General features: G+C 37.9%; 1 protein-coding gene across 2 annotated transcripts in view; it reads right to left on the bottom strand.

Moving 5' to 3' along the window:
- Positions 1 to 3,711: 3,711 nt before the first annotated feature.
- The window catches only part of NRSN1 (neurensin 1), a 67,328-nt gene continuing 54,180 nt past the window's right edge, over positions 3,712 to 16,859 (bottom strand). For both annotated transcript variants that reach the window (XM_077492269.1, XM_077492270.1), the window contains exon 3: positions 3,712 to 15,057. In XM_077492269.1, coding sequence (XP_077348395.1) covers positions 14,659 to 15,057 — 399 coding nt within the window. In that variant the 3' untranslated portion in view covers positions 3,712 to 14,658. The remainder of the gene's footprint in view (positions 15,058 to 16,859) is intronic.

The raw sequence follows: 16,859 nt of genomic DNA, 5'->3' as shown, positions 1-16,859 counted from the left end.
GTATTTCTCCCACACATGGTTATCAGCTTCACAAAGCTTTATCAGCAAACAGGTAATGAAAAAAATGCTAAGCCACCTAGTTCTCTTCAGTGGCACAGCTGCTTTTCTTTCCAGTCCCTCTAAGCCCCTGTGTTCACACCTATGCGAATTAGATGGAGCTTACACAGCATCCAATTCGCAGGACATTTTAAAATACATTAATTTGAATGCATCTGGTTCACATATGTGCGTTGCATTCGCACTGCACATTGCACAAAAAACGCATGCGTTTTCTGGGCATTGTGCTGCGAATTACAAGCCCATTATCCTCTATGGGAACGCATCTGATTCGCAGATGCATTCCGTTCTGAACACAAATTCTCTCCTTCTCCTCACTACACCTCCCCCCTCTCCCTGCTCACTGATCCGCAGTTAAAACGCAGAGGAACCTCTGAACAACTGATTTTTATCTTCGCAGTGAAACTAGAGCTTCAATTCGCAATGGGAACCCGGGCTGACTGTATCATCTAGCTCTAGTGCCCTAGTGCAGTTTCTAGGATTGAACACCTTGATTTCCAGGAAGGATCACGCACCTATCTTCACAAAAACCCTGTGTTAAAAAATGGGGGCCTTAAGCTATGTTCAGGCTTAACTTATAACAACTTTGCACACTTGTATACTCTCAGAGCCTGCAGGTTTCCAGCAAAAACTATTCACAGGATAGAAGGCCTTGTCCTTTGCAAGACACTTTGAAGTCTTCATGCTCAAGGCCTCAATCCAGGATGACAAAACGCTGAGAAAGCTTAAATTACAGCTTTTTCCACTCACAATAATATAGTATTTCCAGGATTTTCTCTGAATGGAGAATTATGATTTTAGATTTTATCTCTATTATTACCTATTGGTAAAAAAGCACAATATTTTTTTTGGTTGGGCATTAGTCCGCAAACTAAGGAAACCAGTATGATAGCAGCAGCTGTTTTCATGGGGCTACAAGAGGATAAAATAATAGGGGATTACTATTTTAGGGAAACTCCTTTAAAGTGGAAGTCAAGTCCACTTATTAACTTGTACCTACAGGTAAGCCGATACCATCATCACTGCCCCTGCCATTCATAGAGCCGGAGCCCACAAATCCAGAAGGAAGACTCGGTGAAGATGGAAGCGCTGGGGAGTCGTGACAGTACTGCAATGGAGGGCTCTGTGTGCAGGTAAGTCTGTCATAATGTACTAGTATACGTTTTATACTAACACGTTATGGCATAATGCTGCGGGGGACCCAATTTTTCCTTTTTTTGGGGCTGTTTATTAATGCTTTAAATGCTATGAGTTACTATGTCTCCTGCTCATTGATTGACATATTCCCATAGCAGTTGTTTTTTCTATAAATGTTTGGCTTGATCAGTCCCATGCTTGCCCCTTACTTCATGCTCTATAGTTATGCGCAGTGTTGTGCTGAAATGATCATTTTAATTTTGACCTTCACTGCTCTGTGATGAAAATACTACTCAATGTATACCTCTCCAATTGCTTTTATAATACATAAATAAATATAGATGGCAAACATACTGAAAAATACAAATCTATTTCATTTCTCTATCACAGCAAGGAACCTAGAAGCCTTTTGATTTGGGTGTACCACTGACTATTCATCAGAAGCCAAATGAAGGAACATTTTCTATAGCATAATCAGATGTTTGTTTAAGACGAATGCCCTGTACACACAATCAGATTTTCCGACATCAAATGTTGGATGTGAGCTTGTTGGTGGAAAGTCCGACCATGTGTATGCTCCATCGAACATTTGTTGTCGGACTTTCTGCCAACAAATGTTTGTCAGATTTTTCAATCGTGTGTACACAGTCCATCGGACAAAAATCCAAAGTACAAACACGCATCACTATGTGAACTTCCTTTTTATCGGCTCGCCGTACGTCTTGTACATCACTACATTTGTAATTGTTGGCCAACATTTGTGTGACCGTGTGTATGCAAGACAAGTTGGAGCCTTTGAACAAAATTTGCGGTTTTGTTGTCAGAAAGTCCGAATGTATGTACGAGGCATTAGACAGCAGTCCACAACTGAAACAGGCCACTTTTTAGTGAATGATTTTTCCCCTGGATATTGGTCACCAATGATTCTGGGAGGGGTGAAAACCTTTTCAACAAAAACTCAATTATTATATTTGTCCACTTTATGCAAATGTATTTTGGACTTTGCAAGTCTCCTAGTAAAAATATATAGTTTACGGGAGACACTAATAATAAGTATACTGCAAAAAGTAGAGATATTCATTCTCATACTTGCTATAATGCTACAGTAACAGCCTGGTATGAGAACAAACCTGGCTTACCTTTCCACATCACTGGTCCCTGTATGGGTACAGGCTTTGCCTGTCACAGTGGGCAAAGCCCTAAGGGGTCTTCAGGGTCTGATAACCATAGGAATAGCCCTCAGCCCTGGACCCATGTAGCTAACTACACACGTTACACTAAGTGCTGAGCTAGGAACACCTAAGTAGGATCCAGTACCTGAAGCAACATTACAGACCATCCCCACAGAGTGGGGTCTAGGTATGGTTTCCAAGGTTTTGCTGAGGTTTCATCGATCCAGAGGCACTGCTATTGTTATAGTAGAAGGCAGCTAGGATTTGGGTGAAGAATTTCTAAGTAATAAAAACTAGTTTAGCATACAGACTTCTCCGTAAGGCAGAAGGGATCCATCTTCTACAAAACACTACCATAAAACTAAGGTCTTACAGAGTGTGATAAGGGTATAGGGCTAAACCTCCTAAAAGGGTGTGTTCAAAAGCTTTGCCAGTGTTCATTCACCTGAAGGTAGCAGCCTATAACACAGGGTCTATGAATTTCCAGTCTGTGTTTTGTACTGTATGAATAAGATAAAACTTTTTCATGTAATTACCTTTTTTTAATAGTTGTGTTGCTTATAGATATTTGCCTCATTAGGCATAAAGTGCATGCCTAAATAAACAGGAAATTAGCATGTGGTAGGTCTGTCTCTCACATCCATTGTCATGCAAAAAATCATTTGAATGTGACTGATGAATCAAATGCATGTCAGTGATTGATTTCGGGTATTATCACGATATTGTTTCAATTTTCAAAACGTTTAAAGCAACTCTGGTGCTAGAATAAAGGTATAAGAAAGTCCTCTCTGTAAAAAGGCAGTTAAAATGTAAAGCCCAAATGACCTTTAGTTTAAGGCCCCATTCACACTTGCAACTTGCCATTCTGGCCACCAAAAGCATCTGATACTTGCCAGAATTCACACTATACCTCACTGCAAGAGTGAATAGGGCCCATATCAGCCAAAAATATTCTAGATGGGTCAAAACAAAAGGTGTGCAAAGTTTTTTACATTTTGTTTTGTTCAGAAAGCAGCTAGAGCCTGAATAGAAAAGCCCGACTGTTATCAGCATGCTGTAGAGAAGGTCCTTTGCTCTTTGTGTGGAAGCAGTGGTCTATCTACAGAGGTCTGATACCCCCCTTGCTTGGTTAGGCCTGTAAGTTTGCAATTAGTATTGATTAATCTTCCCACGGTGTGGAAAGCTGAAGCTCTGAATCAGCAAGGGGGCTGTCCTTTGCAAACAAACTGCTGCTTTTATGCGGAAAGCAAGGGCCCTTCTCTGGATTGCCTTTTGGCTATAAAGTTGTATGTAAAAACCTGAAAACAGATTAAATAACTTGAAACAATGATACAATGCAGACTGATTTCTTGCTCAGTGATATTTTATTATCAGACAATAAGAAACAAAAGCTTCTACTTATGTGAAACTCAACAGGGAAACATGGGAACATTTCAGATAATTCATCTGCCCTCTTCATTTAGTCAAGCATCATATATCTTTTCCAACATACCAGCATGGGAAACCATTATATAACATGACAAGTAATGTTCAAATGAAATTTGTCTTTTATATTAATTGTTTCTTCATTATTAATATTACTCAGACAATCTAGATATTCCCTCTACAGCCAATATTGTTGATTTGTGAATTTGTTTTTGTGTCTTGCAGATTATGCGATCAGGCCCTGCTGAGTTGTGGCCTAGTTCCATAATTGCCAAGTATGACAAGGCAGATGAAAAGCTGATGCAATAAGCAGCAACTGGTTTGCGCAGGAAAAAATCATGAACTGTGGCTAGACTGTATAAAAGAAACAAGAAAAATAGATATTTTTTTACAAGGCATTAAGGGGTCATTTCATTCAAAATGGGTATATTGGTAATGGAAGGTTCTGGAGAGTTACAATAAATCATCTAACAGTTTCTTACATCTCTTATGTTGAGATCTCATTGCTCAACATGGGCTGTATCCATGCAGCAGACGTAATGAGGGGTACCACATTTCCTAATTGTTTTTTTATGTTATGCATAATTCAATAGGAGAAGTGGGGACACCTCAGAACACCCATGCTGTAGCACAAGAATGGGTGTTCAAGGTGTGCCATAACAAAGCTAGGATTGGAGACATTTCCCCTCTAGAGTAGAGATACCTAAAGGCTCCAGCCCATCAGACACCAACTATAACTGAAAATACACTTTTGAATGGATTGACCCTGTACTGTAAAGCAACATTTTTAATTTATAAAATGTCTAACCCAACTCTGACATTACAGATATGCATACTTTTTCAGGCCAGTGACTCAAACCTCATTGAACCCATTTGCTCAGAGTACCAATCAGACTCTTCAAATCTACCCTACATAAATGACAGGGTATCCTTCATTGGTAACTAAGGGCAACATTTGTCCTTTTATATTGATTATATTGATACATCAAGGCCACCATATTTTAACCAGTTGAATTACTTTCTAATAACAATGTATTGCATGAATATATATTCTATGAATTAAATTATAACAGGCTCTACAAAAATAGAAGGCGACTCCAAAATCCCCAAGGGATCAAAGCCCACCAGTCTCCAATAATTGGAATTTTACTTGTCACTCTCTTGTTGACAGGTAAGCAATATTAAATAGACAATAACTACATCACTTTACATGGGAAGTGAAAATTTGGTGCAAGTACATATATTATTACTTGTATACACAGAAATATACATTAGACAACAAGGCTTTCAGTAATTCACAAGGACTTGAACTTTTGCACTGTGTAATTTGAATTTTTGCATATTTGTGTTGCTATAGTTTACAAACCACTTAGTATTTTTTGGAATAAAACATTTGTAGTCTAACCCAAGAGGCTCAAATCACAAAGCTTAGGCACAATGATATTTTAGACATCTGGCTGTACTTTTCATACATCATTTTAAAATAACTGTTACTTTTTTGACCTACTGTAAGGGTCCTTATCTTTGCATTTTAGCATTGTGAATTGAACCTAGGATATTTATTCAGGGATAACTGTTAACAAATTGAAAAAAGGTTAACTATTGTAAAATAGCTGGTAAACTCAGACTAGAATTTGGAAAAAATCAGCGCTATTCGTGTTTAAAAATAGTTTTTCATTAAAAGAAATTCTTGACAGACCTTTCACTTAAACAGAACATGTCAATACAGAATTATGGGACCTACCATTGCTGACTTGTACTTGATGGGGCTAGATCCAGGACTGTCATCATTATCACTTGCTTTCACAAGGCAAGGATGATTGTTCTTCTTTTGCCTTGCCTTAAAGCTGAAGTTTAGCCAAATAATGAGCTTTCCCTCTATCCCTAAAGAGTATCCTCTCATTTATCAGACTCTCCTCCATTCAGTGATTTCATTATACTCAGTGTAAACAATGCATGGGTTAAACACTTGCCGACCACAATACATATAAATACAATGTGATCGGCAAGTGGTTTATCAGGATTACCGCTGAAGATATCAGCCATAACCCTGGTATCATTTTTTTCTGCAGGTGGCCAGCTTTATCATGAAACCAGTCCATGCAGCTCATGACCCACTGGAACGGTTTCCGAAGGGGTGGGAGAAGACGTCCCCCCTCCTGCTGCTCGCAGATGTTTCTCAGGCTTACGTTTCCGCCGGTTTTCCAAAAAAAACAATCCCACGGCAGCCATCTGCTCCCATAGGTGATCAAAAAGTTAACACTCTCTGATCTACTCTATGACCTTGGAGGACTGGAACAATGTTATGATGTCGCTTATGGTCCAGGCTGGAAGAAAAAAAAATATATTTTTTAAAGTGAAAGATCAAAATTATTATTTTCTTTTTATCTTTTGCTTTAAATGTAAAGAAGAGATTTGGGGTCCTTTTGACTCCAGATCTCTCCATAAAGAGAATCTGCCATCTTTATTTATATTACAAGGGATGTTTACATTCCTTGTAATAGGAATATATGTGATCAAAAAAATTAATCAAAGGAAAGTGTAAAAATAAAAAATAAAAAGTATAATAAATAAAAAAATTTTTTAAAGCGCTCCCATTCTTCCGTGCTCGAGTGCAGAAGCAAATGCATATGTACGTCGCGCATGCATATGTAAATGGAATTTGAAGCACACGTGAGGTTACACTGGGAACGCTAGAGCAGGAGCAATAATTCTAGTGCTAGAACTCCTCTGTAACTCTTAATAGGTAACCTTTAAAGACGTTTAAAGCGGCGTCTACGGAGATTTTTAAGTACCGTAATGTGTCGCCATTCCATGAGCGTGTGCAATGTTAAAGCGTAACATGTTAGCTATCTATTTACTCAGCAAGGAAAGACAGTCAAACACTCCCAGTGCTCAGTGTTCCTCGTCAGAGGGACAGCCAACCAATATCATCTCCCATGCATGGCCAAAATGCCCAGTGAATGCAGCCCTCCTCACATGGGGATATTCCATATGGAACTGCAAAAGACAAAGAAGGGGATGGCGCAAACCCCTAGTGCCTTATCCAAGTAAAAAAGTGAATTTATTAATAGAAAAAGGTTGCCTTCCCCTTCTTTATCCATTTACCAGGCATAACATCATATTTCACATTATACAAGTAAATTGGGGTAACTATTGTGTTTTTTTTTTTATTCATTAAAGTGTATTTTTTCCCAAAAAAATGCATTTGCAAAACCGCTGCGCAAATAACGTGTGACATAAAAAGCGATCGCCATTTTATTCCTTAGCGTCTCTGCTAAAAATATATATATATTTTGGGTTATAAGTAATTTTCTAGCAAAAAATACTGATTTAAAATTGTAAACAAAAAGTGCCAGAAAAGGCCTGATCAGGAAATGGTTATTGAATGAGAGGAGAGGAGGGGAAAAGGCTGGACCATCTTGAATACAGCTCACCCCAAAGTCCCAAAGCTTTGAACCTCCAATGTGCTGGAAGTTCAGAGCCAGGAAGAGGACCAAACACCCTGCAGAGTGCATCTCTATACAAAGCAGCAGCCTGCATGATGGGGAACATACATCATTATAGGTAAGTGGTGTGACTGTAGCTATAGGGGAAAAAACTTTTTTTGGACTAAACTTTAAAGCTTTAAAAACCAAAAACAAGTCAGTAATGACAGCTCCTATATTTGAGTTCTTACAGGTTCTTTTTCTTACAAGTAATTTCTGTACAAATCCCTACAGGAAACTTCACGTGAGCACAGAATTGCTACCACTGAGCAATTTACATCAAGTTACTCAGAGTATGCACTGTTATGAGCTTTTTAGGCATCTATATATTAGGCATATGTTTTAGATGTATTGGACCAATAACTGGAGGTCTGATATTGATGGTTAGTAAACGGTATATTAGCTATCAGGGTGCATTGTCATATAAATGAGATGGTTTATTCTTAATACTCAATAGCATTTTTCTGCTGGAAGAAAAAACTAATTTGGGGAATGAAACCCTTAATTAGGCAGCTCTTTACTGTGAAAATAGTCTGCTCTTTGGAACTTTTAACACATATTCTCTGGCTATTCCTACTGGCCATAGCTTTATTTATGTAGGAATGCCACCTAACAAATAAAGAGGAAAAAATACAATACTGATCTAGTGTTTAAGAGAACAAACCAATTCATTATTTCCTATTCTTTCCTAAATGTTAACTTTACCATGTGCGATTCATATGAATCTTTTAAAATGAATACATATGTATTTCCTAACAGAGCTATATTATTTTGAGATATATGCACACTGGTACTTGAAGTATGAGTAAACCATGGTTAGTGGTCAAATGGAGGTACCTAGCAAATACCATTAACTACCTTATAGATAGTCCTGGGGGCCCACAACCCAGAAAACTATTATGTACGCAACAAATTTACAAATTTCGTTTCCAAAATTGAGTTTTGGCATCACCCTCTGTTGCCTCTCACACCGCTAAGTGGTCAATAGAACCCGCTTCTAGAAATAGGTTGGTATTTGCATAATAGCGACCAACTTTTGGGGCTACGGAGTCCTTCTAGAAGATAACTGAAGGTACTATATATGAAGACCTATGGGTGACTGCGGTTAAAAGAAAACTTTATAAATTTTAGGTACAAATTCTCTTTAAATATGTCATATTTACATATGAATGTTTGAAGAAAAATACATTTGTGTTTTGTTTTAATAATTTGTAATTCGCTATTCTAATTTAAATTAGAAGACAAAGCAATTATTGCAAAACAGGAGGACATTTAGATAATAAAAATAGATACTATACTACTTTTAAGAAAATAAAAACTATAAGTCAAGAGTACAGTGCCTACATATGGAAATGCCTGTGTGTAAGAATAGAGTAGAATAGAAGTGTTTTCACAATGGCATACTTAAATATATCCTATACAGTACATGCTTTAATTATAAATGGCAGTAGATCATAGCAGTGTGTTGTGGAAACCACTAACCCTGTCAAACCATCAGTTTAACAAAATGCTGGAGAGTTACCTACTGTGTTTGCAGGGATTCCAGTGATGGATTTGTGCAATTCTACACATGGCAGTTAAGACAGATGCCCACCTACATTAATGAATGTTTAAATAATGTTATATTAGTTAGGAAGATTCCTGTTGTTGTAGGAGGAGAGACATTTTAAGGTTGGAACTGAGTTGTGAACTATGGCAGAGAGATCTCCCTTCTAGAATCTTTAAAGTGGAACTTTAGTCAGAAGATGACGCCCTGCTAGATCACTTCAGGCTGGTCCCTTTTGTAGGTATAGCTATATAAAACATTAAAAATAAATGTCTATACTGTTTAAAATCCAGTAGTGCACCATTTCACCCTGCCCTGCACGTGCTCAGTTGCTCTCCATCTTTAGGCACTGCTGAGTTTGTAGAGGCCGATCTGCTGACAGCCTTAAAGCAGGATTAAACCTTCCTTTCCTTTACAGTCAAGGAAGCTGCTTCTGTTTGATCTGCAACTACCATGGTGCTGCACATATGATCAGTTATGACACTGGCCATTTGATGGTTAGAGAGTTTGCTTAAGGACACAGGCAAATGTGACAGTTAGCAATCCTGTTATTCCAGGAATGTATCTGTTTTCTGAAACTGTTAATTCGATGTGTTTAGTTCCGCTTTATGATTTACTGCTGTTCAGGGGCTCTGGGCTTCAGCAAAATGTCAGCCTCCAACAAGAAGAAACAGGAGCAATGCTAGAGGCAATTTACAGCACACACTCATTTTGGTAGCATAATTATTAATGTGGAATGTATGTTCTTATGGGTAAAGTTCCACTTTAAGGTAGGTGTAAACCCACTCCCTAAAACCCCATGCAATTATTAACATATTACAGAGTAATAACTTTTTAAAAGTCATCTTCAATCATTTTAAATCTACAGGTTATTATAATAATACCTGGTAATTCTGCCATGAATGTCCTTGTTCAGGTAATTTGTGTTATAGGATGACAATGTTTTGTCCCTATCTCCCATCTGCTCTCCTGTGTTGACACCCTGTCACATACACTTAGGGAGGGGTGAGGGACTATAGGTGTAGTCAGGATAAGGCAGTAAAGAAGCTGCATTGAGATGCCAAAAATGATAAAAAATATGAAAACAATATTTTTTTAAGCAAAAACAACATTGCATTTGTTACAGAAACATTGCACTATAGCAAAAAATGTATCCCAGTTTGAGTTTACATCTACCTAAAAGTCAACACACAAGTTTCTACTTACAGTTGCGATATTTCTTTAATACAGGTCGCCCTTGAAGCAGCGCATGCATAAAAATGAAATAAAATGTTGGTACCCTCAATAGTTAAAACTTGGCCTAGAAATGTTCAGCTTTTAAATGAAATCTCAGGTGGGCTGATTAAGGAAGGTATTCTTACTTTGGTACAGTGAACCTGTGCTCAGATAGCCAATTAAGCCCATTACAAAATGTTTTAATTCTTTTATGTATTTCTATATGTTTTAATTGCCTTAAAATTGCTCTTCATTCAATGCTTATGTTGGTTTGTATCCAGGCCACACAATTTAGTTTATTAGATGCTTTGGCTTTGTGTGGTCACAGAAGAAGGTACATAAGAGTATGAACAGTAACTCAAAGAAGGAGAATGTAATTCTGCTGTGCCGCTAAATAAATACTAAGTCCTTGTTATGCCCTGTACACACAGTCAAAATTTCAGACGGAAAACATGCGATCGGATCATGTTGTCGGAAAATCCAAACGTGTGTTGGCTGCATTGGACTTTTTCGGTCTGAATTTCCGACACACAAAGTTTGAGAGTTGGATCTAAAATTTTCCGACAACAAAATCCAATCGTTTAAATTCCGATCGTGTGTAGACAATTCCGAGCTCAGAATAAATTACGAGCTGAAAGCTATTGGCTCGTTTATAGTCCCGTTGTACGCGTTCTACATCACCACGTTCAGAATGATCAATTTTTCTGACAACTTTGTGCGACCGCGTGTATGCTAGACAAGTTTGGGCCAAAATCCGTTGGAAAAAATCATACGGATTTTGTCGTCGGAAAGCCCGACCGTGTGTACAGGGCATTAGGGTTTGGTTTCAATTCAGAATGCTTATCCCAAAACAGTATTTTTCAGTTTGGATGGAGTCTCCCTATATATCAAGAATAATGAAAGAGGGCATGTGAATGTGCAAAAGTACAAGTGTATTAGAACAACATACTTTGGTAGCAAAAATCATTCTCTATGTAGAAGTAAACTAAACTTCACAGCTACTAGTTTTCAAATTTATAGATTAACTAGTGACGTTTTAATCCAATCAGATATACAAATTTAGAAAACTTGGACCATTTATTTGAGTTATCTGAGAGATAAAAAGATAGGATATTAAAAAAGAAAAAATATACAAGGTCAGTTTGCCCTTGCAGAAGCCACAAGCAGAATGAAAAAGGATATATTTTTTTATCCAAGTAATGCTGAATTGCTTTCAAAGGGACTTGAAAGCAATGTTCAGATTGGAGACATTAACAGCACATTAGCTGTTTTTGATGCTTTCTTTTTTAGCACTCATACATCGACTGGAGTCACAGGGCAAAGTGCTGAAAATGTTACTTTTCGCAGATGGCTGCACAGTCAAGAGTATAACAGCTGCCTACATTTCAGCGATAAAACGCAGAAGTGTATAAGCAACTATTACAGTTCGATTAGCTGAGGCAGCAAATGAGGCAGAAGCACAGCAAATTATGAAACTGGAATAGATTAATAGCTTTGTAGGATATAGTGCTATATGTATTACTACCAGTAATATTTATTCTGCAACCATGTTTTACTAAATTTACAATTTTTGACTATTTTTTATTTTGTTGCAGTATGTAATAGTGAGCTGTGATCTCTTGAGCACATCAGAACTGTTAATATATTATCTTCATAAAAGTCCCTGAGAGTTCTTATATTCTCTAAATGATTGTTCCATAATGAATACTAGACTTAAAGCAGGCAGGAGAGACGCCTGTAATCCTGATGATATAAAATAGAACACATTAGGGAGAGTCTGTTGAATAATATTCTCACTTTTAATGATGCTCTCAGTCAAAGCCGTATCCTTCTCTTGTTGACTATATTATACCCTAGAGGCAAAGTGCATACTCAACTGAACTGGCATTTACAGAGAGCATGTACGCATAATACTTGTTTACGTGTTTTCATTTATATACACTAATGAATTCAGGTTTTAGCTTTTTTTTACTGAATCAAATTTCCATAATTGCTGTCTATAGGCTTCCACCAACTAGAGATCTATGCTCATCTCTTTCCATTAGGCAATTATTAATCTGACAATGTTAAAGTAAGCTTACATTTTCTTACTTGTGGCAGAAAAACACATTAAAAGTCCAACTGAAGTCTCAGAAATGGAAATCCAATTTGGGAGACATAATACTAACATTCTCTACTGTCATAGTTTTTCCTCCATGTTCATGTTATAGCAGTTGCACAATGTCAAAGCATGGCTATGCAGTTTAGAAAGCACTAACATCTGACTTGGTGCATTTAGTATTCTAACTGACATGGTCAGATCCAACCCCTCTCTTCAGTTCTTTGTGATGAAGCTTTAAACAAGGAGGGTAGCGGATACTCACCTATGCCAACTTAGAGACCAGAAATGGGATAGCAGGAAGTGCATTACCATTATGATAAGAAGTATTTCAAGGTATTTCCAAAAACAACAATACAAGTTAAAGCAGTTCTAAAGCCAAAAGGTTTTTACCTAAAAGTATTACCTCCATTAGGGTAAAAAAAACGTCCACTAGTTGTCCCCCCCCCCCACCGCTCATGCATCATTCCAGCTCTGTGCCCATCTGCAGCAGTGCTGGTTCTCTGTCCCCTCCCAGAGGTTCAGAAGCAGCAGGAGCCATTGACTCCTGATGCTGTCAATCAAGTGCTGTGAGGAGGGAGCAGGGGGCGGTAGAGATGTGTACACATGCAGCACACCTCGAGAGCGAACCCGCAGGTGCGCCACCATAGGAAGCGGCTTATAATTGTAGTGCTGCTCTAAGAAAAAAATGGAAATATGTATGGTCCCACTGGTGCTCAGGAATGGGGTGCCAACATAAAAAAACACTGCTCTCCCAATCCGGTCTGTGTAGTTGTGTGAGATGGCCTCAGCTTTACATCACTCCACAAGCTACACCCTTTGGAATGGAGTGGTGCAAGGCTGCAGCCATCTCACACATGTTAACTACACAGACTGGATTGGGACAGCAGAGATCACAGAGCACAGAGCATGTAAGTATAATATGTTTGTTATTTTTTTTTTTAAATATAGGCTTTAAAATCCCTGTTTGCAGGGATACAAACTATAATGAGAAAATACGGTGTGAGACTTCAGTTGGACTTTAACATGGAAGCTGTAGCAAAAACTGTCTTAGGACCAGTGTGTCTAATACTAATTAAGACATGGCTAAAACTACTAGTGTGAATACTCCTCAACAAATGCTGAAGAAGTTAAAGAGACCCTGCCATCAACTTAAAAAAAAACAGGTAATCCATAAAAAGTTAAAGAGTTTTAAATGCGTACTTGCACCATTTTAGCTTTCCATATATTTTTGTTTCAATATTGTGCAATGTGCCTTTGAAATTGCTGGGGAATATGCCTACTCACGGAAGAGTGAATTCCCTAGTACTGCCACAGTTCCAAATTTGTTCTGCCATGACATAGCCTCCTCCTCCACTGAAAGTGTTTAATTACTCTCTATGCTAGCCCAGCTCTTCTTCTCCCTATATAACCATTTTTGTAACTGCTAGGGGAATACTATAAAATGCCCCTTGAGTGACAGCTCTAAGTCTGCATACATCACATTCAAGATGGCAGGGCCCAGCAGCAGTCTTAAGTCTTTTGGATGTCTACACAAGGGATGTATTATAAATAACATGCATACAATACCTTAAATGCACGTGTAATATTTTGGGAAGATTGTTGTTCAAATGATAAGTCTGGCAACAGGATCTCTTAATTCAACAAATTTTATAGGATATGTTAATTGCTGACAGTGGGAGCATAGTTTCAAACAGTAAGTCTTTGGGGATCACCATATGATTAAGGCTGCCATCTTTTCTGGAAAAACAAAACAAACCTACTGATAATATCAGCAACAAGGCATTTACAAGGTCAGGCCAGTAAAACTTCAGGGAAATCTACCCTTGATATATCCAAATGTATAGTCCAACTAAAGGTGGAATTTGAGTGTATACGAGGAAAGAATGATATGTGTGTCACATATTTGTATCTGAAAGGTCGAGAGATATGTGGTGGTATGGAAGTAATAGAGCCTTAAAAAGTATGGTAAAAAAGTAGATAATTTGTTTAAAGAAAAAAGTAAAAAACAGCACAATAAATAGTAAAAACACATAAACTAGCCGAAAAAGGAGATGCAGTTAACTTTGCTAGATGATTCATACGTCCAAGGATGTAGTCTGTGCAAGTGAAGTGTGTTTTTAGCCTTTAGCATCCTTCCTTAAGCTGTTCATTACAGAAATGTGTTCCTTTCCTATATAGCTGGTACTAATTGTGATCATATTGTGCACCTAATGCGTTCACATAGTAAGCGACAGTAAAGAAAAACACAAACAAGCAGTATGTTTCTGTTGTCACGTTGGACTACTGATGGGGCCTACTGACTGTTAACATGTGTACTCTTCAGAAGGTTTACCATTCAGGTAGGTAAGCTTCCCACACTGACACAAGAACTCAAGATCTTTTCACATTTTGGTATTATTTGGCCTATTCATATAGTTTCCTGCCAAGTACAGTTTAACTGTACAGCAAAATAAGACTTTACTGTAACACAAAAGCTGACCTTTTCATTTTAATGGTGTTTACAATGACAGGTAAATGTCAGGTTTCAGACAAAGGTTGGACATTTTGGACTTTGGAGAGAGTGACAGGTATCTTCGAGTCTCCTGGAGCTGGAGCCTTTGTAACAGGGTGAACATGAGCCCTAAGGTCTGCTATTCTCTCTTTAAATTTTTGTTGCAGGTACTTCTCCTCTTTGGAGTAACTCTTAGCAAAAGCAGACATCAGAAGACATGCTGCCAGTGTTGTTCCTCCAATGCAAAACATAATGGCACCTGACAATTTACAAACATCAAGTGCTCCATTGAGCTGGACAGCATGATTGTCCACAACAACAAAATCTTCTTCTCCAAAGGCTTCGATTTTAGGTGGCACCAGAAACCCAACAGCAAGAACTGTTATACCTGTCAGCATGAGGACAATGCCCGATATGAGTCCGACCTATAAGGAAAGTGTGCAAAGTCTGGTAATTATTACAAGTCATTTGAATCTGTTTAAAGACTAAACCTAACATTAAAGTTGCTTCATATAAAATACTTACTAACACAATTCACAAATATGCACGTGAAGGTGCTCCTGTTTGAAGATTTACTGTAGTATTTAAAGCATCTATCAGTCCCTCACTAATGCTAAAGAATTAATATAAATAAAATACAGGCACTCATTGGGTGCTGTAGGTCACCCATTGACAGACAGACTGTTCTTCCTTAAAGCATGGTCTTATTATATGGGGGCAACTGTGTAACCTGCAATTCTGCTCTACAGTGGACTAGTAAATGGTCTTTTGGATTATATTTTAACAGATCACTATTTTCCAGAGTGAAGCAAATATTTGCCAAATAAAGTGAGTAAAAGCCTCCGCTCCGCACTGCAGACTAGCCAATGGAATGGATTTGCCCCCATTTTCTTATCTCTGTTATCTAGATTAAAAGAATCATTTGGCCTCATTAACAGCTACACACAATCCTGTGTACATGTGCTGAAATTGTCTTGACAAGAGCTATTCTTGAATATGCACAATATTGTTTTGCATTAAATGCCAGTATCACCTTGTGATGCAATACTGATATGAGCATTTGTCTTATAACCTAAATAGTTCTGAAACTGAACTATTGCAGTTGGAACAGTTGCACATCAATGGTCAGAAAGGAGATTTTAGTGGTCAAGTGTCACCCCTAGACATTGCCCAAAAAGATTAGAAACTCCTTTGGCAATCCCAGTTGTTTTCTGTTTAATAATCACTGGTTAAGGTCATAATGGTTAAACAATTGTCTGATAAGCACTATTTATGGAACACATGCTTTTGTAAGGAAAATATTTATCTAAGGCTGGGGTCAGCAACCTGTAGATCGCAATCTACCAGTAGATCTTGGACAGGTGATGCGTAGACCTCGGTCTGGGTTTGCTGACCCACCATTCCAGAGCATTAAACAGAGTGCAATGCAGAGGGACTGACAAGTGAAAAAAAGTCCTGCGCAAAGATGCCAAAAAAATAGTCCTTTGAAAAATCTAAGTGCAGAATAAAGAAACGATGTACGGCCACCGGAAGTGAAGTAGGACTGGCGGAAGACGCCATACCACCATTTTTACTTCTTGTGCTGTTGTTTACTTTTTTTAATGTGAGAGTCCGATTTGTATTTCTTTTATTAAATCATCATTTTAATTAACTACTACACTATTAGAGCCTTCCCTCTCTCTCCATATCTTTTATTTTTATTTGAGCCGCATACCATGGAGAATATCTTCCTGGCTACTACAGTAGTGTTTACATGCAGTATATTGCCCCCTATTGGCCCGGTATGGAGACCATTGCTTTGTAGTCTGCTACAGTAAAGGACCCCCCTGGTGGTTGGAGACAAGGAGTGGAGTTGGCTAGTTTTTCTCTGATGTGCTTGTTTTCCTTCATTTTGAGGTGAGAGTTCTGAGAGCCCTTAATCCTGGGATTTATACCACTGTTTTTATCCACTTATTTCCACCATTGGTGCCCGTGATCTACACTATATGGACTTTTAATTTTTTTGCTTTATTTATTTCTTTATATATATTTATCCGTTTATTTATTCTGCACTTAGCTTTTTCAAAGGACTATTTTTTTGGCATATTTGCGCAGGACTTTTTTTCACTTGTCATTTTACTGGGTAGTTTGTGTATACTATCAGGTTTTGCTGCATTTTTTTGCACCTTATATTTGCACGTGCACTTTTTTGATCATCTATTTATATTTTCTATATTTATTTACACTG

Source organism: Lithobates pipiens, unplaced genomic scaffold, assembly GCF_037356315.1.
Source record: "Lithobates pipiens isolate NorthernLeopardFrog02 unplaced genomic scaffold, aLitPip1_a1.2 Scaffold_19, whole genome shotgun sequence".
Lineage (NCBI taxonomy): Eukaryota > Metazoa > Chordata > Amphibia > Anura > Ranidae > Lithobates > Lithobates pipiens.
Note: the sequence above shows the minus strand (reverse complement) of the source record. Positions and strands in the feature narration are given on the sequence as shown.